The sequence below is a fragment of the Gopherus flavomarginatus genome, chromosome 2 (genome assembly GCF_025201925.1).
Source record: "Gopherus flavomarginatus isolate rGopFla2 chromosome 2, rGopFla2.mat.asm, whole genome shotgun sequence".
Classification (NCBI taxonomy): domain Eukaryota; kingdom Metazoa; phylum Chordata; order Testudines; family Testudinidae; genus Gopherus; species Gopherus flavomarginatus.
The window spans coordinates 9,190,701-9,215,221 of NC_066618.1; the positions used below are offsets into that span (position 1 = coordinate 9,190,701).

Consider the following 24,521-nt stretch of genomic DNA (forward strand, 5'->3'; position numbering starts at 1 on the left):
GAGGTTGGAACAGGTGCCCCTGGGGTAGAAGGGATTTTTCCTGCTGCATTCCTGCGTGCGCTTTCTCTTGGCCAGAGCTGCCTGCAGAGCAGACTCCATCTTGGCCACGAGGGCGCTAAAGTTACAGGCAGAAAGCTGAAAGCAGAAGGGAGCTAATCAGCACAGATGGGAGTAAACATTGAAATATCATGGATCCCAGTGCACGCTGGGAGAGCAGGAACCAAGGGGTAGACAAACTAGCAAAAACTCTGCACAAAAGTTTTTAAAAACGACAGAGGTCCCTCCAATTTAGTGACCCAGCCATCCCGATATTATCAGGATCGTCCCACTTGTAGGGGCTTTGTTTTATATAGACAACTATACTACACTATCCACCCACCCAAAACAAGTGTCCCCATTTTTCACACTTGCTATCTGGTCGCCCTACTCTTAGTAAACAGGAGTTTAAAAACCTAATTAAAATGAATGAAGGGAGGCATGGTAACAAGTGGGGGAAGATTTCATAAAGTATGCCCTAGAATCAAAAACGCTGACATACTGCAAGAACCGGAGAGAGAGAGTGAGGGAGCTCTACTGCGAATGCTTACCAGACACTGTGACTTCACAGTGACTTGGCCTTAATTACTAAACACAAAAACGGAGGAGACACCAGAGGGTGCCGCAACCAAAGTGAATGCAAATTGGTTGAGCTCTGAAGCTGCCCATGGGGAATCCCCCATCATCATCCCCAAAACCCCACCATCCAACCCAAGACATCTTGTGCCTGACTACTGAAGATTCCCTTTAGTTCTGCATCTTCCTCTCTGAATCTGAAAACAGGAGATCTTCCTCCCCCAAGTCCTACAAACAAAATGGTGCCTGACCCTAATGGAACGCAGGTGATGGCTGTGCTACAACAGGTGGCTGCAGATCCTTCCTCATCCTCATCAGGAGTGCTTGTATTGACTTAAATGGGCCAGTGTGGAGGGCTCACAGCTTGGATTAGCATGGAAAAAGGCATCCAGATCCTGAAAGGTATTTAGGTGCCTAACTCCCTTTGGATGTAGGCTGTGGTGACAGGAACGGGAGAGAGAAACAAAAGAAGGCATTGTTAGAAGAACAGAGGGACCAAAGAATATGATAGGAGACAATGGCCTCTTAGGGGCTTCATGGCTCTGATTTTGACATGTCATGCACAATGCTTTAGTAAGAGGGAAACACACAGGTTTGCAGGTAAGCAAATGGGCCTCGGAGAATTCAGTGACAAAACTCCCATTGACTTCAGTAGGGTCAAGATTTCACCCCTGGTCTTTTTTTCCTGGTCCCAATGACATGACGTGGGCCGAGACTGCAAAAAGATACACCCCCGTCACATGTCAGAGGTCACCCACCAATGACTCCTGTTGCTACTATTAGAGTGCCATGTATTGCCCCTCAAAACTGAAAAATCAAACTCAGGGGCCCAAGCTCAGTGTGGTGGTATTTCTAGTTAGTTATGCTCCATTGCTCAGTTTTGAATATCCTGTCTGTATGAAGATGCTCTGCAGTCAAATCTCTTAAAACTGAAATGTGAATTGCATTACTTTTCATGTTTAATGCACACTGGCTGGTTAAGCTGTCAGTCTCAAACTTTTGAACTACTACATATTCTCGCAAGGCACCTCTTTTCTCTCGCCAGCCTTAGTGCTTCTTCCTCTGGAGATGGTAGGCCTGGGGTAATCAGCCCCACTTGGGGACGGCTTGCCTTCCCCCTCCTATACTCCCTTGGTCATATTTTCAGGGTAGGTCTGAGGGTCAGCCTAACGGTTGGTCCTCCACCAAACAAAAAGGAAACCATCTCATAAACAAAAACCCAGGGGGGCTCCCTTTCGTTGCCCCCCTCGCTGGGTGTCATCCTGGTGGTTGCCCTGGTGCATCAATCCTGCCCCTAGCAGGCACTCAGGTTTGGCTGTCTCCCCTATGCAAAAAAGCATAGTCTCTCACCTTTGAGCAGCTTATATCCCTGCTGCCACTAGCCGGGGGCAGCAGCTTGTTAACTAGGTTACTTTCTCTCTCTCTCTTGCTCTCCCCAGAAAAGGAGTTTTTAAAGGCCTCAGGCAGCCATTAATTGGATTCAGGTGTCCCTAATTGGCCTGAGGTAACCCCTTCTCAGCTTGTAGGAAAAAGGGCCTTTAACATTTTACAGCTAATATATCGGCCTTCCAAGAGCCTCTTGCAGCCATCCAGGCTCACTTTGTCACAATATACACCGCTACCTCGATATAACGTCACCCGATATAACATGAATTTGGATATAACGTAGTAAAGCAGTGCTCGGGGGGGGGGGCGCGGAGCTGCACACTCTGATGGATCAAAGCAAGTTCAATATAATATGGTTTCACCTATAACGCGGTAAGATTTTTTGGCTCCCCAGGACAGCGTTATATCGAGGTAGAGGTGTATATATAAACAGAAACCCAGTTAGTTAGCAGTTGCAGGCATGCACACCTGATGGTATATGTGTTGGCAGTTTCATTCTATCCAGTCCATTAAAATTAAATAAGCTTTTTGTGTAACTGAATTTTTCCCATGGAACACACACAGCTTGGAGCTGCAGGGAATTAAATACCAGTTTGATAGTCTGGCTAAAAGTAGCCTTCACAATAATTCATTATGAGATTTTTAACTTACTTTTCATGCTGATAATTGTATAGATTTTTTCTTCTGCACTTTGTGGTAACTTAATAGCTTTGACTATTAATTTGAGTAACTAGATTATTGGCAATAAGAAGCAAGTTTAGAGAGCTAACAAATTGCTGATTTTGTTTTCTTATTAAATACATGCCGCAGATGACTGGGAGGCTTTGAAAAGCCAGTTGAGACTCTGATAAATGGTAATTTGGCAGATTGCCAGGAATGGTAATTGTACATCACCTGGAAGCAACATGTCTTTAGGATGTTTATAAAAAACAAAAATGTTTGATTGCTTAAGAGATAAGAAAGGCAGCTGCAACTCCAACAGTGGCTTAGAGTAATTGAAAAATAAAAGCTGGAAAATACATGAAGGCTGATTAAACAGGCCTGCTGAAGTGTGTGATGTGACATTTATGCCTGTTTCTAGGTATCAGACTTGTTTCTTTAGATGTGGACACCAGAGTGCCTTCCGCACCCTGGTAATTAGATCCATGAACAATGGGATGGATGAATGGCATAGGTTTTCTTATTTGAAAGGAAGCACGCATTGAGAGGACTGAGTGGTAGACATTCACAAAACCCAGGGCCACAACCTGTAAGGGGGTATGATATTCATTAAGTGTTCGTTAGAAAAAGGCTCAGGGATGGGGGGGAATCATGTCCTCAGATTATGCCCAACCAATGAAAGTTTGTTCTGATGATATCATACTTCTATCTAGTGTTTCACTCCTGTCTGATCACCAGACAACTCACAGGGGCGTTTTAGGAGTGGAGAGCAGCCCTTGAAGTTGAGTTCAGCACTTATTTAAACTCAGTTCCTATTTCTAATACACTTTGGACTCTGAATTACTATTGTTCCAGCCATGACGACGGCTAACCAAAAGGCTGTTTGGAGACTTAAATTCAAAACATGAAATGGCCAATATGATGAGTTGCTGAAAGGAAAAGGACATTGAATGGTTTTGGGCTTTTTTTAAAAAGTCATCTTTAGTTAACGATATATAGAATTTCCTTCTGTATATCACCTCTCATCGTGAAGGGACCCCAAATGCTTCCAAATCTATATGCAGGATTTAGCACCACTGAAATTGCATGAATTGGGAAGTGAAACATAGCACCCAACTTAGCACATAACACAGTGTGCAAAACCAGGCTGGGGAAATTTTGTCCAAGGAAACAGAGGCAAGTGTTACTCTTACGCTACATTTTTAGGCACCTAGGTCCAGATCCTCAAAGATATTTAGGTTCCTAACTTCCACTGAAATCAGGGAAAGTTAGGAGCCTATTTACCTTTTGAAAATCTGAGCCTTAAATGTCTGTGTGACTTAGTTTCCCTTGCCTTTTTTAAATTAAAACCAGTATTTGAAAGAGATTACTTTCTGGTAATCTTTAACCGCCTGTGGCAGTTATATGAATGCCGCCCCATAGCTAAAGATGGCATTTACAACACATGTGATTTGCAGAATCACGAAGACTCAGTCCAAGTATAGGGGAGAGTATCCATTTCACAGGGAACAAGGACAGGCTACAGCCATGGCAAAGTCAGCCCTTTCATCTCAGTCTGCTTTATCATCTCTACTGTGCATTATTTTATTATTATATTTATTATTATATTATTATAAAGTCCGTGAGGCAGCCAAAATAAGTGAGTCCAGCGAGCAGCAAAGTTCACCAAAGCTAAAGGAACACTTTCAGATTAAAAATATGACTTCTAAAAATCTTGCCTGAGTTATTAGCAATTATTAAAACTGAAAACTTTTCTGAAATTTACTTCTCACCATGTATGCTGTTTACTTTGTTCATTTTATTCACCCTGGACAATAGAAATACATGGGTCGGTTTCAGTCATTTTCACTTCCTAGTTCAAGTGCTGATCCCATCTTCATTGTTGCTCACTCTCCTGCTGTTTGGTATTTGGTAAAAAGCCCTAGCTGCTGGAGTCATGTTAATTCATGAGACTCTCAGCTTGCTTTCTTTAGCAAATTTTTAGCCTTCAGAGTGGTGCAGAAAAGCCTGAAAATGTGACTCACCTGTAAGCTGAAGGCTCAAACCTGATGGTGAAGAAAAGGAATCCAGCATTTATTATATTTTTAAAATCTCATGGTTTTTACACCCATCTTGTGACTTTGCGGGCCTGATTCATGATTTTTGAATGTGGGGGGATGGCAACACTAGATACTATGGGATTGAGCACCTAGATAGGTGAAAATGCTCTAGCACTTAGGTTGCAAACACTACAGAGGAATGTTCCACTTCATACAAAAATCTGGTCTGGTTGAATTTTCTCTCTAATTTAACAAACTTGTGTTTCTGTCAAGGTTTTACCAACTTTTTTGTTAAGAAAACCAAATCAAAGTTGGGGCCTAAACTAATGTGACAGTGTACTGTACTGTCATAACCTTTAATGTGCTTAGTAAGGAGGATTGGCTGGCTCAGGGGAATGGTAAAGTGATATGAGACTTTCACTGTTAAACTGCAGATTTTACATCTTGATCAGATTAGCTGTGAAGTGAAGAAAAAGTGATCCTATGGTGCCAGCTGTTCAATGCCTTTGTGTGAAGTGAGATTGTGGTTTTAATCCATCGCCTAGTGGATATGTGTCCACATTACAAAACCTGCATTGTAACTGACGCTAATTGGCAGCCTCCATAGAGACCAAGGATCTGGGGACTGAACTATCTCCTAAGCCTTAGGCTACGTCTAGACTACCCACCATATCGGCGGGTTAAAATCGATTGCTCGGGGATCGATATATCGCATCTCATCTAGACGCGATATATTGATCCCCGAGCATGCTTATATCGATTCCGGAACTCAACCAACCTCAACGGAGTTGCGGAATCAACAGGGGAAGCCACGGACATCGATCCCGCGTGGTGAGGACGGGTGAGTAATCCGATCTTAGATATTCGACTTCAGCTACATTATTCACGTAGCTGAAGTTGCGTATCTAAGATCGATTTCCCTCCGTAGTGTAGACCAGCCCTTAGATATGACCCCCTGAGGGTAAGGTTAAGGCAATGTAGCAGAAGCTTGCAGCGCTATGGCCTTTATTGTCCCTCTTCTGAGGATCAAGAGCCTCCAGAGCTGATGTTCTAGCACCTTTCACCAGCATTCAGTGCAGTTGAATCACTAGAAGTACACACTAGGTGGTAAGACTTACAGCCTACATACAGTCCTATATATGGAAAATGAAAACCATTTTGCTTCTCTGGTAATGAGCAGAAAAGAAATACAAAGTTGAAAAAAGCCCAGAGGGCCCGCATTTGTATATTTAAAAAAATGAAATGAAACAAATATGTAAACAAACAAAAAATAGTAACATTTTCCTGTCTGCTCTGGCTTTTTTGTATTTCTGATGGAAATCAGCCTGCTTTTTAATTATTTCCAGCTGGGAAAATATTTCCAGTCAGCTCCTCTGGGAGCCAAAAGGAATACACTGATGTTTGAATTAATTTACCCCTTAGTGGCTTCTCCTCATTTTGCAGTAATGATCAGGGCTTCTTATAGAGCCTGATCCTGCAGTTAATCACACAAGCACTTCTATCGAGATCAACAGGCTTGTTTGCGTCAGGGAGGGCAACTGACCTGGGTAAGGGAGGGCAGGTCTGAGCCATCAGTACACAATATCTCTATAGGCTCTTTCACACACTCACTTGCAATTCGCCTGCATGCTTGATTATTTTAACTGAACTGTGTACAGCTCAGTAACCAGACCACACCTAGGTTATATCCAGAGCCTCTTTTCCATAAGGAACATAAAATTTGCTACTCTGGGTTAGTTCACTGGGCCATAAAATCCAGTCTCCTGCCTTCAGTAGGGCGAATACCTAAAGCTCTCAGGGACTGCAGTTTGGGCACTTTCCAAAGACTTATGTCCCTAATATCTATCCCCTTGTTATCTAACTGCCAAACAAATGCATGATGTATAAGGACCCAGAGAGACTAAGCTTTTTGTCTCCGTTTCTGTGTGCTGCAGGGGTGTGTGCGTGATCAGGGCTTTGTTTATTCTCTTAGCTTAAAGGCAGTGTTACAGGGGAGAAGTTTCCTGAGGTGTGTCTTGCACTTTGATCTGAGCACAATCAGATTTGGGATGATTCTGACCTGCAGCATGAGATGATTGAAATCTGGCTTTCTCAGCTGCAGCATTCCTGTGCAGCATATTTGTCCTGGTGGGTCAAGCGGTCTATCAAGAAGGTCCCACACCATTAAGACCCTGATATATAATATACTTGGCCAGCTGCTGTATAATGTTGTATACAGGGGTAAAATGTTCCTCCTGACTCCTGTGATGAGACATTTATGACCAGGAGCCAGAAATCAAATAAGCCTGATTTTAACCCGCAGAACTACAAAATTATCCAGCCACAATGTGTACCTCTCTTTGCTTCCTTAGGAGTGCAATCCAGTCTCACACCAGCTTGGGTGAAGAGGTTGTGATGGGCTGAATCACAGAAACCCCCTTGGGAGCTGCCAACTGATGTGCCAAGACTACGTCTGCCCCTGCTTTCCTGCCCCGTCAGCTTAGGACTTCAGTGCCCTGCTTGGTTTGAGCCAGACCGGCTAGCCTGCTGCAAACCCAGAGCCAGGTCTGAACCATGTGCCCTAACAGCCTTAGGCTTGACTGAAAGCAGCTTATTATCACTCAGATGCCCAACTCCAAATGGGATCTAAACCCAAATAAATCCGTTTTACCCTGTTTAAAGCTTATACAGGGTAAACTCATAACTTGTTCGCCCTCTATAACATGGCTGTTTCCCCGTCCCCCCCACGTATTAATTAACCCAGAGTATGTACAAATAAGTTAAAAGTGATTTTATTGAATACAGAAAGTAGGATTTAAGTGGTTCCAAGTAGTAACAGACAGAACAAACTGAATTACCAAGCAAAATAAAATAAAACACACAAGTCTGTCTAATACAGTAAGAAACTGAATACAGATAAAATCTCACCCTCAGAGATGTTTCAATACGTTTCTTTCACAGACTGGACGCCTTCCTAGTCTGGACATAATCCTTTCCCCTGGTACAGCCCTTGTTCCAGCTCAGGTGGTAGCTATGGGATTTCTCATGATGGCTGCTTCTCTTTGTTCTGTTTCACCCCTTTATATATCTTTTGCATAAGGGGGAAATCCTTTGTCCCTCTCTGGGTTCCCACTCACTCCTTCTCAAAGGAAAGACACCAGGTTAAAGATGGATTCCAGTTCAGGTGACATCATCACACGTCACTGTAAGACTTCATTGCCCACTTGCCAGCACACAGGTATACAGGAAGACTGACAGGTAAAACAAAGCCATCTGCAGTCAGTTGTCCTGGTTGATGGGAGTCATCAAGATTCCAAACCACCATTAATGGCCCACACTTTGCATAATTACAATAGGCCCTCAGAGTTATATTTCATATTTCTAGTTTCAGATACAAGAGTGGTACATTTATTCAAATAGGATGACCACACTCAGTAAATTATAAGCTTTGTAATGATACCTTACAAGAAACTTTTTGCATGAAGCATATTTATATTCACTCTCATTAGCATATGTTCATAAAATCATATAGAATGCATCACAGAGGTATTTCCATTTGTTTTAATGTTAACACCTGTTGATTCTGAGTGACCCCTCATGTACTGGGGTACAGTATGAGAAAAAGAGGTTGGTCAATTTTCACTTTCCCTTTCATAATCTTCAATACTTTAACCAAATTCCATTCATTCTTCCGCTTTCCAGCCTCAGGTCCAGATCCTCCCAGGTACCAGTACCTTGGAGAATCTGGGCCTAAATGATTATAGTTACAAGTATTTCGAAATCTCGGCCCCAGTTCTCAGGTCTCCTGTCCCTGGCTCAGGGCAGTAGGGAGAAAGGAAATTACAGCAGCCCTGAGTCTGCTTTCGCTTATGCTGTGGATGAAGCTGTAATTTAGGGGCCTGAGAAGCAGAGAACAGCCATAGTGCAGTGCTGTCTAGCTATGCCCCTGATACACTCCTGGGCCCATCGCCTATATGCCAGGGACTGGAAGCAAAGACAGAATGGAGCCTTTGTCCTAGGTCTGTGCCAGCTGAAGAGGTTCCCTACACGAGGTATTCTCAGGGGGCTGTTACCATCCCCTTTAAGGCCCCTTCACACTGCCAGACAGGCATAACAGGGCCTTAGTTTGAGAATCAGGTCCCTTGTTTTTTTATCTCATGTACTGTTCCATGGGAACCATGTTTCGCATTAGTTTGCTCTCACCTGATTTACAGGAGCCCTCGGTGCCTTTTGTCAGACAGTACGTTCAGTGCTGTTAGATGAGGCATAGCGAGCAACAAAGCTTTTAGCTGTTGCCTGGGTGGACGCTCTGTACCAAAAGGAGCAGGAGGTTTCAGACTTGCCCCACGTAAATGCAGCATGCAAGTCGTCATCTAATGGGGAGCAGCAATGTGTTCCAATTGTGAAACTGTTTGCTGTAGGAAGGAATAGTATGGTGATATTGATCAGTTTGGCAGAGAAATTGCTATAGCTGTTTGCCAGGGGCTGCAGGTTTGGGTACTTGCCAGCTGATAAACCACATGAAACTGGCTTCTCAGAAAAAAGGGAAGAAAAATCCTCCAGTGGCTGGACATCGGCAGCAGCCTCAGCTCACACAAATGAACTGGGATTTGGGTTGAATGTTATCTCAGTTGCAAAGGGACCAGAAGATATTTATAGCAATGCTCTCATCAGCGAGGCTGTGGGAAGAAACATGCCGTTGCATTCCTTGATACAGGACATATCATTCTGTATAGGACTTGTGGGGAAAAAAAGAAGTTGCAACATCTCTAAATGTTTGGCCATTTCCAGTACAGACATTTAGAGGGACCATCTACACCAGTGGTGCCCAACCTTATTACACAGGAGGGCCACATAAACCAAAGTGCAGCCTTGTGTGGGCCAAACAGATTCTACATATTTTAATACAATTTAAAGTCATGGGTCTTGATTTGTATTTTAAGTTCAGCTTGTTTTGTCTGTATTTAGATACGTTGTTTCTATGTACAGTATTGTCTATTTACACACTTGTGTAAACTGAAACGATGTCAACAGGATGACAAAACACTAATGAATCGGCCTGTAGTATATTATGTTGAAGCAGGCCGTGGCCCTTATGAAATGCTCTGGTGGACCGCAGGTTGGGTACCCCTGCTCTGCACCACAGGACTTAATTACAATCTCATATTTCTCCCTCCAGAAACAAATAACACCTCCTACTTAACCTGTGTGTATATGCTGAATACTTCCTAAGGCTGCTGAAGTTATAATTAAGGTTTTGTATCCTACTGCGAGGTAGATTATTTATTACTGTTTATTATTTGTATTATCATTTCACCTCAGAGCCCCAGTCACAGCTCAGAACCCCATTGTGCTAGGTGCTGCACAAACACACAACAAAAGGACAGGCCTCACCCACAAGGAGTTTACAATCTAAGTATAAGGAAAGAGACAAGAGATGGATACAGACAGACGGGGGAGTTACGAGGAAATAATGAGGCAGTATTGATTACCGTGATGGGCAGTGGGGTTAGCACTCCAAGAGCTTAATGCTGTCAGGTTTCTTGTAGGCATCATGGCAAAGGAGAGTTTTGAGGAGGGATCTGAAGAACAATAAAGTGACTTTGTGGCTATTTACAGGAGCTCCTCCTAAGCCTGAGAGACAGCACAGGAGAAAGTATGGAGGTGCTGGTGTGAATATTTAACCGGTGGATGATTGAGGCTGATATCATGGGCCAGTTGGAGGTGAGAGCTGACCTTTTGAGACCGAATGAGAGATGATAGGAAGGATGGGAATAGGCCATGAAGAACCTTGAAAGTGAAGAAATGTAGGTTATGTTTGATGTGATAGAGAAGAGGGAGACACTGGAGGGTTGCAAAGAGGGGGTGACATTGCGTCATGTGATGTGTGTAGCATGTTTGCTTATCTGCTGCAAGCAGAAGGAAGTTCCTTGAGAAGGTACAGATTCTGTCACTGTCAGTGGAAATGAGCTGTGTAAATAGTAGGATACAATGAAGAGGTGTCTCATAACTTGATATTAACTTGCTTTCTAGGGTTGTGGTGGGAGATGTCACACTTACTGGTCTTAATTCCTTTTCAAAGTAGTTTTTGTTATGGAATCTATATCAACATGTATGCAGTATGATGTGTTATGAGTTTAGCTGTTTCTAGGACTGTGGGAAGCTCTTTGGGGGTGGGGACTGTTTTGTTTTGAGTGTTTACAGCTCCTAGCACAATGGGGTCCTGGCCCATGGCTGGGGCTCCTAGGTACTATGGTAGTACAAACCAAATAATAATAGTATCACTGTATTTTCAGTCCTTCATAACAGTCTGGAGATTTTGGTTGCACAGTTCCTAGCACATAGGATCTCAATTTCTGCTCTGTAGCTGCAGTGGCAGGGGTTAGAAAGTTTAAATTTGACAAGGTGACCCGTGCTTATTCAGAAGTGCTTTTGAACGAGCTGATGCAAAGCTATTGAGCTTTGGCCACATCCAGAAGCTTTGAACTTTGCAATCGTGTAGTGCTTTTTTAATGATGGTAGTGATATTTTTGGCAAACTATATTTTCAGAAGACAGGTTAGCTGTGCGTGCAGGTGTGGCTAATGGAGCTGCATGGTGCACACACTCATCTCTTAAGGTAGGGGTGGCCAACCTGTGCCTGAGAAGGAGCCAGAATTTACCAATGTATATTGCCAAAGAGCCACAGTAATACATCAGCTCCCCCACCTGCTCCCAGTGCCTCCTGCCCACCAGCAGCCCTGCCAATCAGCACCTCCCCCACCCTCCCTGCACCTCCCAATCAGCTGTTTCGTGGCATGCAGGAGGCTCGGAGGGGGAGTGGAAGGAGGAGGGCATAGCAGGCTCAGGGGAGGGTGGGGAGGGGTGGAGTGGGGGCAGGGCCTGTGGCAGAGCCAGGGGTTGAGCAGTGAGCACCCCCTGGCACATTGGAAAGTTGGTGCCTATAGCTCCAGCCCTGTACAAAGAAGTGCATATTAACTTTTGAAGAGCCACATGTGGCTCTGGAGTCACACGTTGGCCACCCTTGCCTTAAGATAAGCCATGCAAGGCAGGACTCCTTAGCACAATCCCACAATGTCCCCACATTTCTTTTCTGCACTGGGGAAGTTTGCTAACTGGTTCAGCTAACCTGATTTTAAAATCAGTTGGCACCACAGTGCAGAGTTGTTTAAGGTAGCCTGACTTGTTATTCCTTAACTGTTTTTAAGACTACAAGATGAGCAAAACTGGTTCAAGTAAAAATGGGACAAGGTACCTTAAACCAGCTCTGTACTATGGTTCTAACTAGTTTTAAAAACAGTTAGGACAACTTATCCATACTTAGACCAATCCTGGAACCGCCTTCCTCTTTAGCAATACAGGAAAGTCAGGGAGAAAAGCCACAGCCTATTTAAAGAAATGAATGGGCAATTAGGGGGTTGCCAGCTTTCTAATAGCACAAAACCGAACACCCCTACCTTGCCTCTGCCCCCAGGCCCTGCCCCTTCTCTGAGGCCCCACCCCTGCTTACTCCATCACCCCCCCCCCCATCACTTGCTCTCCAACACCTTCTCACTTTCAGTGGGCTGGGGCAAGGGGTTGGGGTGTAGGCTCCAGATGGGGCCAGAAACGAGGTGTTCAGAGTGTGGGAGAGGGCTCTGGGCTGGAGTGCAGGGGGTGCGGACTCTGGCTGAGGGTGCAGACTCTGGGGTGGAGCCAGGGCTGAGGGGTTTGGGTTGCAGGAAGGGGCTTGGGGCTGGGGCAAGGGGTTGGTGTGCAGGAGAGGGTTCGGGGTGTGGGGCCCCACTGGTGCTTACTACGGCTCCCAGGAAGCAGCTGCCAGGTCCTTGCAGCCCCTAAGCGAAGGAAAGGACAGAGAGCCCAGCCCCCCACCCTGCCCCCAGCTAGGCTTGAGACTGTAGAAGTTAGAATATCTCCCTTTCCCCCAATATAGATAATGCCTTACAACTGGTCTCATCTTACAGGTGCTGGGAAAACTTGTAAAACTTTTGCTGGGGAATTAAATGGTTTTATAGAGCCAGGATCGCTGATAGGATCATTGGCCACAGGGGCTCAAGAGCAGCTGAGAGACAAAGGAGGGCCAACTGCATTATAACTAGCTCTGCCCTCATCCATGGCTGGAGCATCGATAAACAATCTGGCTCTCCAAACAGCAGTGTGCCAAGTCTTGTGATTTCTGGTGTTTTGCTTAAAACCCCAGCTCCTGGATGCCTGTGATTGGGGGAGCATGTCTACTTCTGCTTTAAACAGACTTTTGTAGGCCTGTCAGAAACCTGGGGAAGCTGCCTCCTAAGGGCTGCGTGGCTGCCCTGCAAAGCCCCGGTGGCTGGTTCTCGCACCCGCGACGCTTTTCCAAGCCAGGCGCGCGCTTTGTGAATGGCGGCGCTGGCTCAGAGGCGCCGCCCGCTGCATAGCAGTGACCCCGCTTGCGAGGACCTGGCGGAAGGGGCAGCCGGAGAGACGTCATGGCCCGACTCCCGTGGCGTCACCAGCCTCTTATTTGATTGGCTGATCAGGGTGGGAGGCGGGGACGGATTTCTCACGCACCGGCATTGGGTCACGCGGCGGGGGGGCGCTCCGTTTCCCCGAGGCAGGCTGGGAGCTGTAGTTCGGGGGTGGAGGCCGTAGGCACGTTCCCCCTCCCGCGCGGGTTGGGCTGAACTCTGTCAGCCAATAAGAGCAGGGGGCGGAGCGCGCGCAGGCAGTGGAAGCCGGCCGGTCCCGGGCCGAGTGACAGCGGGTGCGTAGCTCAGTCGGTGCTTGTGTGGCTGTGAGGGGAGTCGCTAGCGGGTGAGTGCGGGTCGCGGGCCCGAGGGGTGGAGCGGGGGGGTCTGAGGAGAAAGGCCGGTGGGGGTGGGGGAAGCTCTGAGGAGGGAGGCGGGTACCGCGGCGAGGGGGCTCCGCGTGGTGACCGAGAGCTGTAGGGGGCCTGTGAGGGCCGCGGCAGCCGAAGGTCGCGGGGTGGGCGGGGTTAAGGGAAGCTGGGAGGACACGAGGGGGGGGGGGGGGTTGAGGCCGTGGGGGGAGGGGAATATAACGAGGGACCGGGCTAAACTAGGACTGGGGTGAGGAGGCGGGCGGGGCGTGATGTGAGGAGGGAGCTGGGCTAAGCTAGGACTGGGGTAACGGAGCAGGGGTGATGTAATGAGGGGCCAGGCTAAGCTAGGACACGGGTAAGGGGGCGGGGGGGGGTTATGTAATGAGGAGGGAGCCGGGCTAAACTAGGACTGGGGTAACGGAGCAGGGGTGATGTAATGAGGGGCCAGGCTAAGCTAGGACAGGGGTAAGGGGGCGGGGGGTTATGTAATGAGGAGGGGGCCGGGCTAAGCTAGGACACGGGTAAGGGGGCGGGGGCGTGATGTAACCGGGAAGGGTCGCCGGTAACGTCGCCTCTGGGGGAGGGTGTTCCTGCCCGTAAGTGGGTGAAGGGTAAATCTCATGGTGTAGTAACAAATAGGACCTGTGGGGGTCGCACTTACAGGTCTCCGTGCCTTAATCCTTGAGGCTTGGGTGGGGTACCGGCTCCAGGGAGCTTGTCAGAGGTTAGACATACACCCCCCACACACACACGCCTCTCTCACCCCTTAAAGCATTCCGGGTGAGTAAGGTGCTGAGCACATCTTGGGGTTTGATCCCTTAACGATCTGAAAATGGCCTGTGCCAAACAAGAGCATGGCCATTAGGTGTGTCTTGGGGTGCTGTCCTCGTCATGATTCCACTTCCTCCTCAACTCCAGGTCTTCTCTCTGAAAGCCACTTCTGTGACCTCTGGCTGAGTTCAAGGTCATATCTAAACAAATGTGTCATCTTGCATTTGACTAAAAATCCTACTTTCTCCTCCCTTTGGGAGAACGAGAGCATTTAGTTTTGACTTCATTTTCCCCATTTATCAAAATGTCAGGTGCTGTTTTGCATCTTTCATAGGTGCTGTGGGTCTCATTTTATAGTTAAGGCCTCTAAAGGCATTTGAAATTGTTACTTATTCAGCAAGAAAATTGTCATAAATACTGACAATCAGATTAGACCAGATATGTTCAGAAAGTATTGTGATTTCTCTCCTTGCACACCATATGTGTGATATAGTGGTTTAAACTTGTGAAAATATAAATAAGCTGAACTTTTTTTTTCCAAATTCAGGTGTATATGTCTATATTTAAACACTAATGGCATCAAAATTAGGATTTGTCATATGCATATAGAGTAACTTGTTTTTTGACTAAATAAGCACTTTACAAATTACTTAAATACCATGGGGCATTTATTCTGATGAGTCCATTTACTCTGCACTGTCTGAGATTGAAAGCTTTGTGAGGCAGACTCGCTTTATGCCCTGCAGTGCTGAGGACATTGTTAGGAAAACTCAAACAATAAAAATACAGCCTAATCAGCCTAGATAAGAGGTCTGCAGTAGTTACTGAACTGACCATCTAAAGTCAGCTTTTTTTGGCATTCTTGAATTATAGGAAGATTCGCACTAGTGTCAGAATTTGAAGAAGGAAGCAATCTCTGGTGACACAGACACTCTTTTTTTTATCCTTCCATATGAATGAGCTTGCTGGAAATATTGAAATTGGGTTACTGGCAGGCCTTGACATAAAGTTTTCTTCATTTTTTGTAGCCATCAGTATGAACAGTGGTGTTCTGCTCTAAGCAGCTGTTCCTTTTCACCACTCAATCTTGATAGAAAAAACATCTTTCAACGAACTTTTTAATTGCAGATGAAATAGTGTTGCATGAGAAAAGTATTCACTGATGTGGGAATAATAATCCATTTATTTTTAAAAGGTTGACATGTCCCACATGCAAGCTATGGTGTGTCTATCAAACATACTCCTGCAGGTCTGATATTAATACTAGACCCAGTACCTATTCTCTCTTTAAATATTAGGCTTCTGGCTCTTCAGTAAAAATTGGAGTTGACATAGTTTAAACTTAAACAAAGTGAAATACACTGGAGGTGAATTTTTCCCTGCTTGTCAAATGTGCTGGCTGACCTTCTCTAGTGGCTTACTGTTTTTCCTCACAAAATATTTTGGAGACTTTCTCTTCCCCTCCTCCCACTTAAAATCCAGTGCCAGCATGGATGAGTAGCCCCACAGAAATGAATTTATATGGTGGAGGACAGAAAATTTGCAAGGAAAATGCTTCTGATCTAAGCTCTCACTGGCTTAGAGTTTGTGGAAAAATCAGAATTGACTATGCCTTTCATGAAGGTGCTGGGAACTCTATTTTTTGTGTGGAAAGTATGACAGGAAGCTGTTGCCTAAAGGCTTTCTATGTCACCAGTCTGTTTGATATGGAATTACTCTACCAAAGCACATTCTTATTCTTGTATTGTAAAAGCCATGCCTATGTGTTGAGGTTTTAAAGTCATAAAATTGAATTTAGCTTGGTGGAATAGATAAACATTGTAGTAATGTGGATTAAGCCATATACCATCTCATCAGTTCAAAGTCTTTTGACTTGTATCTGGTTTCTAACTGAATATACAGTGGAAGTTACTGTGCTTTATATACTTGTGGTACATTCAAGGTCTTACATCTAAAGAACTCTCAAATATGAAAAAACTGTTAAATTCTAAAGTAGACTTTCTTCTTCTCTGCAGTCAACATGTCATCCAGTCAGGAATCTGGTCTTCCTAGCTATGAGACTGATATCAGCCAGACATCAAAACTGATCAGGAAATCTAAAGAGTCACCCTTTGTACCAGTTGGTAAGTTTCACTTTCACAGTCTAATGATGCTGTGGAGTAAGACAAGTAAATCTGGGAAAAAACACAGTTGCATAAGTGTTCTTGTAATGGGCGGTGATTATAGTAAACTTAGTCACACACTACAAACAGGAAGTTACTGTGAAATGTTACTTCCTCATAAGGTATGGTACTGTTAGTAATTTGGCCCTACCTCTTGTACCTGTCATGGTGTTCTACCTGAATTAATACTCTAGCTTTATCAAACACTGTAGACTTAAAATGTCTGTTTTCCTTGTAATTCCCTCTGTCTTCCATTTAAAAGATAGTTGCTTACACATACCTTATTTCAATTTTTGGGTAGTGGATCCTATACTTGGGGAAACACATCTTGCAGCAAGCCCAGAAACCTGGCAATAGAGGGCTGTCACAGTTAAGGGTAACTGCACCTGTATTTCCTCTCTGGCCCAGCAAGAGCACCCATTTTAGGCTTCTGGCACCCATGGCCATCCTCTCTTGAGTGGCGATATGAGTGTCTTCCCTTCTGACCTGGATATTTCCAGGATGAGCAGTTCCAAGCCTTCACTGCTGTTCCTGGCAAGACATGGGCTTAGCTACACTGGAGAGTTGCAGCGCTGGTGAGGGGGTTACAGCGCTGCAACTCAGGATGTGGCCACACTTGCAAAGCACAGCCAGCGTTGCAAATCCCTGGTTGCGGCGCTGGCTGTACACCTGGTCTGCCTCGGGTGTAGCAATTCCAGCGCTGGTCAGCAAGTGTGGACACCACCAGCGCTTTTATTGGCCTCCGGGGTATAAGGAGGTATCCCAGAATTCCTGTCCACAACAAACCAGAAGAATGGCTGAACTCTGATCTCCCCGTAGCTACTTGCTAAAAAACAAACACAGCTGCTCTGTGCTCCAGCGAGCGAGCCAGCGAAGGCAGGAAAATTGCTTTGGAATGCTCAAAGCTGTTTGCTTGAGGGGGGAGGGGTAACGTTGAGCAACTGTTTATGTGATCTGACGGCTATTTAGGAGCGCATAATTAGCATTTAGTGAATAAGAGACAGGTGGGGGAAAGGTCAAAACTTTTAAAATGATTGAAGGTAGGCACTGTGTATCTTCCAGTCCTTAGAACTTGCAAGGCAGGCAGCTGAGAACAGTGTCAGCTCCAAAAATCCACTCTCTCTGTCTCCCCCACGCTCCCTGTCACACTCCACCCCCACCCCCCTTTTGAAAAGCACGTTGCAGCCACTTGAATGCTGGGATAGCTGCCCACAATGCACCACTCCCAACAGCGCTGCAAGTGCTGCAAATGTGGCCACACTGCAGCGCTGGTAGCTGTCAGTGTGGCCACACTGCAGTGCTGGCCCTACACAGCTGTACGAACACAGCTGTAACTACCAGTGCTGCAGAACTGTAAGTGTAGCCATGGCTAAGCAGACCTGTTTGCTTTCGGCAGAGATTAACAATAGTGTTAACTGCCCATTGTTTAGGTATCATACAGCTCTTTCTATGCAAGCCTATTTATTCTTAGGATAAAAGTATTAGAGAACATATTAAAAACAACAAAAAGACCTACACACTTGCTTACCAGAGATCACCCCAGTTCCAACCTGGGCTCTGGCAGGTGATTAGTCCTTCAAATCCCACGAGTTCACAACAGCCTCAGCTCAGAACTATCACCCTCATGACTCTATAAATCGCTGCTTTATCCAGTCTGTACCTATTCAGTCTCCTCAGAGGTCATCAGCCAGGCAGTGGGGTTTTTTTTTTTTTTTTGCTCCAAAGGAAGTGGGTCACTTCCATCCCCCTAGCCCTAAGTGTTTCATAGGAAATCCACTTCACACATTGTCCCCAAAAGTCCTTGGGGAATTCCTAATATTTCCCAGAGATTGCATTAATTAGCTTCATAGGGAAGCTACATAACCAATTGATGTTTAATGCAATGGACTCTTAAAATACTTAATTCAGTAAGGTTTAACTTAATTCCATTAGGCTTGTCCAGGATGTCGCATCTCACAGGGACTATATCTGGTCACATCAGAGACTGCTAAATTAATAAGTGACTAGACATTTTTTTAAAAAGTGTGAACTTGCCTCCTGCTTAACTGATAGCTGTAGGTGTTGAAGTCTTTTAGTTGAAGCAATGGACTCAGATCATACCTTGTGATACCCCCTTCAGGTGAGAGGATAGTTCAGTATCCATGACCATTAGTCCTTGGTTTTTCTGCCGAGACCCATAGAAAGGTTTTGGGGTGGGCTACTAACAAGAGTACCATGTGTAGGGTGTTCTCTTAATGTGGATGTTAGTGGTATCTTTTTCCAATTAGAAATTGGACTAAGATACCACTAAAATTGCTTCCTATATGAACCAAGCAGCCATCAAATGATAACTTTTGGTTTGATACTAGTCTGAACTGCATTTAATTTAATGATCTAGAAGTGAAATGCTTTGTCCATGCCAGAATCTATTTATCCAGTTCCCACGACCTTGGGAGTTTTGCTGTCTTGGCTGTTGGAGCACAGTGTAAATGTAACAACCTCTATACATGTGCAAGCTTTTCCAAGTTTGGTTTTGAAACAAATTTCATCTCTTGTGTCAGAACTAGTTCACAGGCCCTAAAGTGCAAACAAATTTGGTTTAACCTTATTGCTACATAAATGACCCTCGTGCTGGTGTGGGTCTACAGTCTCTTCACATGGACTAGTGACTTTTTTATTTGTGCATAAGAGAAATCCTAACCCAGTTATCTAGGCAATTATTGGCATAGGAATATATACACAATGCAAAAAAATTATTAGGTACCTTCCCATGGAAGTATGGCATGTAGCTGATTCCAAATAGAGAATGTAAGTTCCCAGAAACTGGGAATTGCAGGAGGTAAAATACTAGTGCACATGAGAGCATGTAAATAGGCCATTGCCTGCAAGGTTCAGGCTAGGGAGTGTCTTTTTAGTTTTTTCTACAGACAGAAGAAAAAGTTTAACTAAAATGTGTCCTCTTTTAAGCTAACTCTCCAAGGCACTGGAGAAATAACATGACATGTCCAATGCCAGTATTCAAGTGAATCCAAGGTCAAACTTAACACGTACAAACAATAACAACCTTCATCTGTGGGTGTCTTGCACTGCTATTAGTGCATGGATGCAGTTTGAACTTTGTTCAGAGTTGAATTTGAAAGCTCCTATTTGTTTTTGAACTACAGCTCTAAGGGCATTCCTCTGAAAAGAAGAGGCAGTTAAACTTGCTCTTATGGCAGTTTCTGACCAGTATCAAAGCAGCCCTGACATCCACTAAGGCTGCTGTCCCCATCTATCTACCTGGAAGAAATGTTGTGCAATGATGTGCCATGTTTTAGGGTTGGGGGCTTTTTTTAACCCAGTTCTCCAGTAATAGAGTACCAAAACTCTGTTCGGGGTCCAGTCTGGACTAGCTTCTGGGTCAGGCTAGACATCACTTGGATGGGAAAGGAATTACCCATAAACTAATAGCCCACTGAACATAAGCTAACACTGTAGTTAGGTGTTAATGATGGGGCTAAAACACTTGGGGGGCGGGGTGTTTATAAGTAGCTTTTGCTTTAAAAGTAAACGTCAACAACTTAAATTTTAACAAGTCTTGTGAGGAATGTAATATTGTGTAATTACTAAACGCTTGTTTACCTTGCTTTATAGGGATGGCTGGTTTGATTGCAGTTGTAGGCTATGGACTGTACAAACTGAAGCACAGAGGCAATACAAAAATGTCTGTTCACCTGATTCACATGCGTGTGGCAGCCCAAGGCTTTGTTGTTGGAGCAATGACATGTGGTATGTATAAAACAGGCAGCTGTTGTCCAGCCCTAGTTACCTCTTGATGGCAGACTTTAAGTGTTCTTTACACTAAAGGATAAATGTCTTGGAGTAGCTTGTAAACCATGAACTATTTCTAACTGTACTGGAAACTTGCAAACACATACACTCTTTTAGTGAGGCTGAGCTAGTAATCTGGTTTCTTTGCGCAGTATCAAACATGGTTACCTAGATACCAGGCATACTAAATGTTATGAACACATCTCTCCAGTTTCTCCCTTCACTTTTTACACATATGCATGAAATTGTATTAACATTCAGGGAACTTTTAGCATGTTTGTAAAAAGAATCAAGCTAAGTCAGTGAAGAAAACAAAGAATACAATTGCCTCATGCATGTTGTGGATATTCTAAGGTGTTTTGGAGAAAGCAGAAGAGTTCAGAAAGTATTTGACAATTTAAACCTTTCTTAAACTCATTTCTCCATGGGAAAGATTAGCAGTTGTCTACATTTTGCATCTAAATTGAAGGTATAGCTACACCATAAATCGCACTAGCGCTGATACCAACAGTATGTAGAGAACCCTGTTTGTGTGCTATGTCTTTCATTTTAACAAATGAATTGTGGCTATTACTGAAATTCTAGATGGGAAGTGAAATTTATAAAGAATAGACTCCCATATTTTCTTCTCTTGCTAGTAGTCTTCCTGGCTGCAGCTAGTTCTTGAAATAGTCTTCTCCTCCTTTAATAAAGGATGTATATTTAACTGCTTTGCTTGTGTTTGTATTTCAGGTGTGCTCTACTCAATGTATCGGGAATACCTGGCAAAACCCAAGGAGTAAAAAAAATATAATATAACTGAAATCTGTGCTTGGTGGTGGTGGTCTATCTTAGTTACAGACCTCACATTGAGGTGTCTTTAATTTTAAAAAAAAAGAAATGAGTGGGAAATAAAATAAAAATTCAAGGATGTGGTTCTACAATACTGTACATGTCTTGTGCGTGGTATTGAACCTTTTAGGTTGCCAGTCTGGATCTAGCACAAGGTGGTGATGACAAAGCTACCACAATCTGCTGGCTCTGTTAGACTGAGACTACCATACCCACTAGGAACTTGTGTATTTTACAGCATAGTGCCTCTCTTCCCTTTCCCACCCAGTATCCTTACACACAACTGGTAATTTATGGCATTCTTGACCAGAAGTCCAAGGATTGTAAATAGGTCTGGAACCCAAACAACCTTCTTACATTGGAGTGGTGGTCCCTCCAGTTCATGGCTGAAGCACCTAGGAAAGTTTGCGCGGAGAAGGTTGTACTCCTGCCTATGTTGTCTCTGTCCTGTAGATAAAAGGACTTCAGTCTCTAAGGCTATAATCCAGCACTTTCACTAGCACTAAACTCACTCAGAATAATTCTTAAATTTGCATAGAACAAAATGGTTTTAAAACTAAAAATAGGTTTTGTTTTAATTTGAGGCATGAGCTGAGCATTCACTAGTGGATAGAACTATTTAAAAATATTTATTACACAATACTAATAATCGAGGCCCAGAAGCCTTATTTTTAATAGATTATGAATTGCAGCTTCTCAGATTGTGTTTGGTAACTGCTCATTTATTTTTGCAGTATTAGGTGTATGATGTAACATTTTAAAATAACATATTTTGAAAACAAAATGCATCACTTCAAGTACAGATTTAAAGTATGTAATTAGAATTCCTGACTTAATTTGTGTGATTGCTGTTTCAATGGAAGCTCTAAACTTCTTCGACCTTTGCCTTTATTATCCTTGGTGTGAGATCATATGCAGTGTTCTTCTATTACTGATTTATGGTAACTTCATTAAAATCTTTATGTATTGATCAAGTGAAGCACAAATCTGTAAACGTCCACTTTCTCGAACTTGCTGGCATTCCATGGAGATAGCCTGATGTCTAACAGTGTTTGTAATAAATACAGTAAGCAACTCCAACTTGTCTCATTTTTTACCGTGAATGTGACATGAGGAGAGCTGGGGGGCGTTGCTAGGTTCACACACAAGCAGTATGAGGGAATTCCCTGCTGATGTGAAACTCAAATCCACCTTCAGGCTTTCTGGCCCTCCTGTCCTCTCTCTATGGGAATGGTTGCTGTGGGAACTGCTTCCTACTCAAAGATGGGAGATGGCCTGGGAACAGGCTGATGGGGTGGGCTCATGGTGCTGCCTGGCCCTTTGGGGGATGGCTGAGGGGATATGGATCACAGGAGTTCAATGACTTGCACCCCATGAGGGTTTGCAGGCAGTAATGGTGGGAGGCTGGGATCTTGGGGGTGCTGTGTAGAAGTATCATATTTCCTCAAAGAGAAAATGGGGCCATCTATGAGGCTAGCCTAAACTCTCTTCCCTGCCCCATATGGTGCTGTCCTGAGACATTTGTCTGAGCCCCCCTCACAACATGGGGCTGGTGTTGCTGGCCTCCTGAGCCCCTCTGTGGGGCTAGTGTTGGCATCGCTTCTTGCTCAAGCCCTCCCTACCTGCATGAGGCTGGGACTAGTGGCAGTGCTTGCCTGGACCTTGTCTGCCCCCCCTGTGTGGGGCTGGCATCACCACTTGCCTCCCTGGACATTCCTCTACATCCCACTTTTTTGACCAAATGGCATTGTCCCATTTATTCTTGCCAATTGATGAAGTTGGCAAGAGCAAAAGGGACAAAGGCCTACTTTTTGCCAAAAAAGTCAGGATGGCCAGTACAGGGCTTAAAAAGTCCTGTCCTAGCCAAAACAGGATGTATGGTCACATTAGTGCTGTGGGACGTGCTTTTGGTTTGGCAGGGGATATCTGGGCTTTGACTGGAGCTAGCTACAGGTCATACCACAGATGGTGGGGGTGAAGTACTCCTTAGTGGGGTGGTGGAAGGTGGAGCACTTCTCTCTGTGGCCTGAGGGGGAGGAGTTGGACTTTTCCTGTGCCTCTGGGGCATGAGAAGGTGATTGTAGCCAAGAATATAGGCTGATAGTTGAGGGCACTAAGCAGGGGTGCTGGGATAAGGGTGGTACCAAGCTGACCACCTTGGTAGAGGGTAGCATTGAGCTGTGCCTGAAGGATGCATGGAGGTTCTGATGGGTCCTGGTGAGGGGTTGGCAGTGGCACTGGTGCTTAATTGTAATGTAGAATACCCATGTAATGCAATATGTCCACAAATAATTGATGTACCTGTGCCCATGCACATATCTATGGATATTTATATATATACTGGACTCCTTAGCCATTTGTGATGCTGCAGCATCACACAGAAACTCCTCACAGTCTGAAACTATTTTAACATGGTGATGTATCTGTGACCCTGAGGAACTGCATAACAAAATGTGGGATAGGGCCAGATTTAGTGTGTGGATTAACAGCACTATCCACCAAATTCTAGTCCACATGTGAGGCAGGTATAGCACGAAGATCTGCTTAGGGTACATAGATTGTTAATTGTGCAGGATGAGACCTCTGTCAGGGGATGGATTTATCACCCCAATATACAAATTATCCCATACAACATGTTAAGGCTGTTGGAGGGGAAAGCATTACCCTTAGTTACCACTTAAAAGGGCCTACATCTTTGTTGTATGTAAATTGGAAAAATTATTCAAAAGGAGGATGTTGTAAAACACAATCATGCCTTATTTGGTACAAGGAATTGTTTATGGAATGTGGAAAAATAAGGCCCACTAAAAACTCCATGACAGGAAGAGAATTGGTATGGCATAATTTGGAGTATGAAGATGTAGGGGGCTGTGAGGCCTGCATTCAGACCACACTTCCAACTAAACTTGGACCTTGATGGGATGCTTCTAGTGTATTGTTTGAAATCACGGTTCAGGAACCCACAACTGACCAAAGTCCCAACAATACCAATCCCAGAATGAGGGATGTCCCATCCAGCATTCAGGACCAGCTAGAGGTCTCACTACCATCCCTTTCCCCAGAGTTCTGATTAACATAGTTCAATTCACGCATATCCCATTGGTATTAAACCTGTGTCATAAACAGATAAGAAAAGTTAATAGAACAGAAGTGCTTCATATCTCTTTGCCTGGAAAGGGTTAACAAGAACAGTGAGCCTGGCTGTCACCTGACCAGAGGACCAATCAGAGGACAGGATACTTTCAAATCTTGAGGGAGGGAAGTTTTTGTGTGTGCTGTTAGTGTTTGGTTGTTGTTCACTCTGGGGGCTCAGAGGGATCAGATGTGCAACCAGGTTTCTCTCCAACCTCTCCGATACAGGCTCTTATAAGTCCAGACTAGTGAGTACTAGGTAGATAAAGTGAGTTAGGCTTATGGTTGTTTTCTTTATTTGCAAATGTGTATTTGGTTGGAAGGAGTTCAAATTTGTATTTTT

The 24,521-nt window shown here is 44.5% G+C and overlaps 1 protein-coding gene and 2 long non-coding RNA genes across 4 annotated transcripts; 1 reads left to right on the forward strand and 2 right to left on the reverse strand.

The window, feature by feature from the left end:
• Window positions 1-7,452: 7,452 nt before the first annotated feature.
• Window positions 7,453-9,079, reverse strand: LOC127045962 (uncharacterized). Its single transcript, XR_007772878.1, has 2 exons — window positions 8,880-9,079; window positions 7,453-7,927 (listed from the first exon to the last, which is right to left on the reverse strand). It is a non-coding gene; the product is annotated as an uncharacterized LOC127045962 (long non-coding RNA).
• Window positions 9,080-9,187: 108 nt separating this feature from the next.
• LOC127045970 (uncharacterized) lies at window positions 9,188-10,482 on the reverse strand. Its single transcript, XR_007772887.1, has 3 exons — window positions 10,413-10,482; window positions 10,169-10,258; window positions 9,188-9,355 (listed from the first exon to the last, which is right to left on the reverse strand). It is a non-coding gene; the product is annotated as an uncharacterized LOC127045970 (long non-coding RNA).
• A 2,861-nt stretch (window positions 10,483-13,343) lies between these two features.
• Window positions 13,344-22,126, forward strand: HIGD1A (HIG1 hypoxia inducible domain family member 1A). 2 transcript variants are annotated; one of them, XM_050942843.1, is made up of 4 exons: window positions 13,344-13,465; window positions 16,280-16,387; window positions 20,039-20,173; window positions 20,948-22,126. In XM_050942843.1, exons 2-4 carry the CDS (start codon window positions 16,285-16,287, stop codon window positions 20,995-20,997), a joined length of 288 nt encoding a protein of 95 aa, XP_050798800.1. In that variant the 5' UTR covers window positions 13,344-13,465; window positions 16,280-16,284; the 3' UTR covers window positions 20,998-22,126. The 2 variants fall into 2 exon arrangements, with proteins under 2 accessions (XP_050798800.1, XP_050798801.1); XM_050942844.1 differs by lacking the exon at window positions 13,344-13,465 and adding an exon at window positions 14,233-14,273.
• The last annotated feature ends 2,395 nt before the right edge of the window (window positions 22,127-24,521 follow it).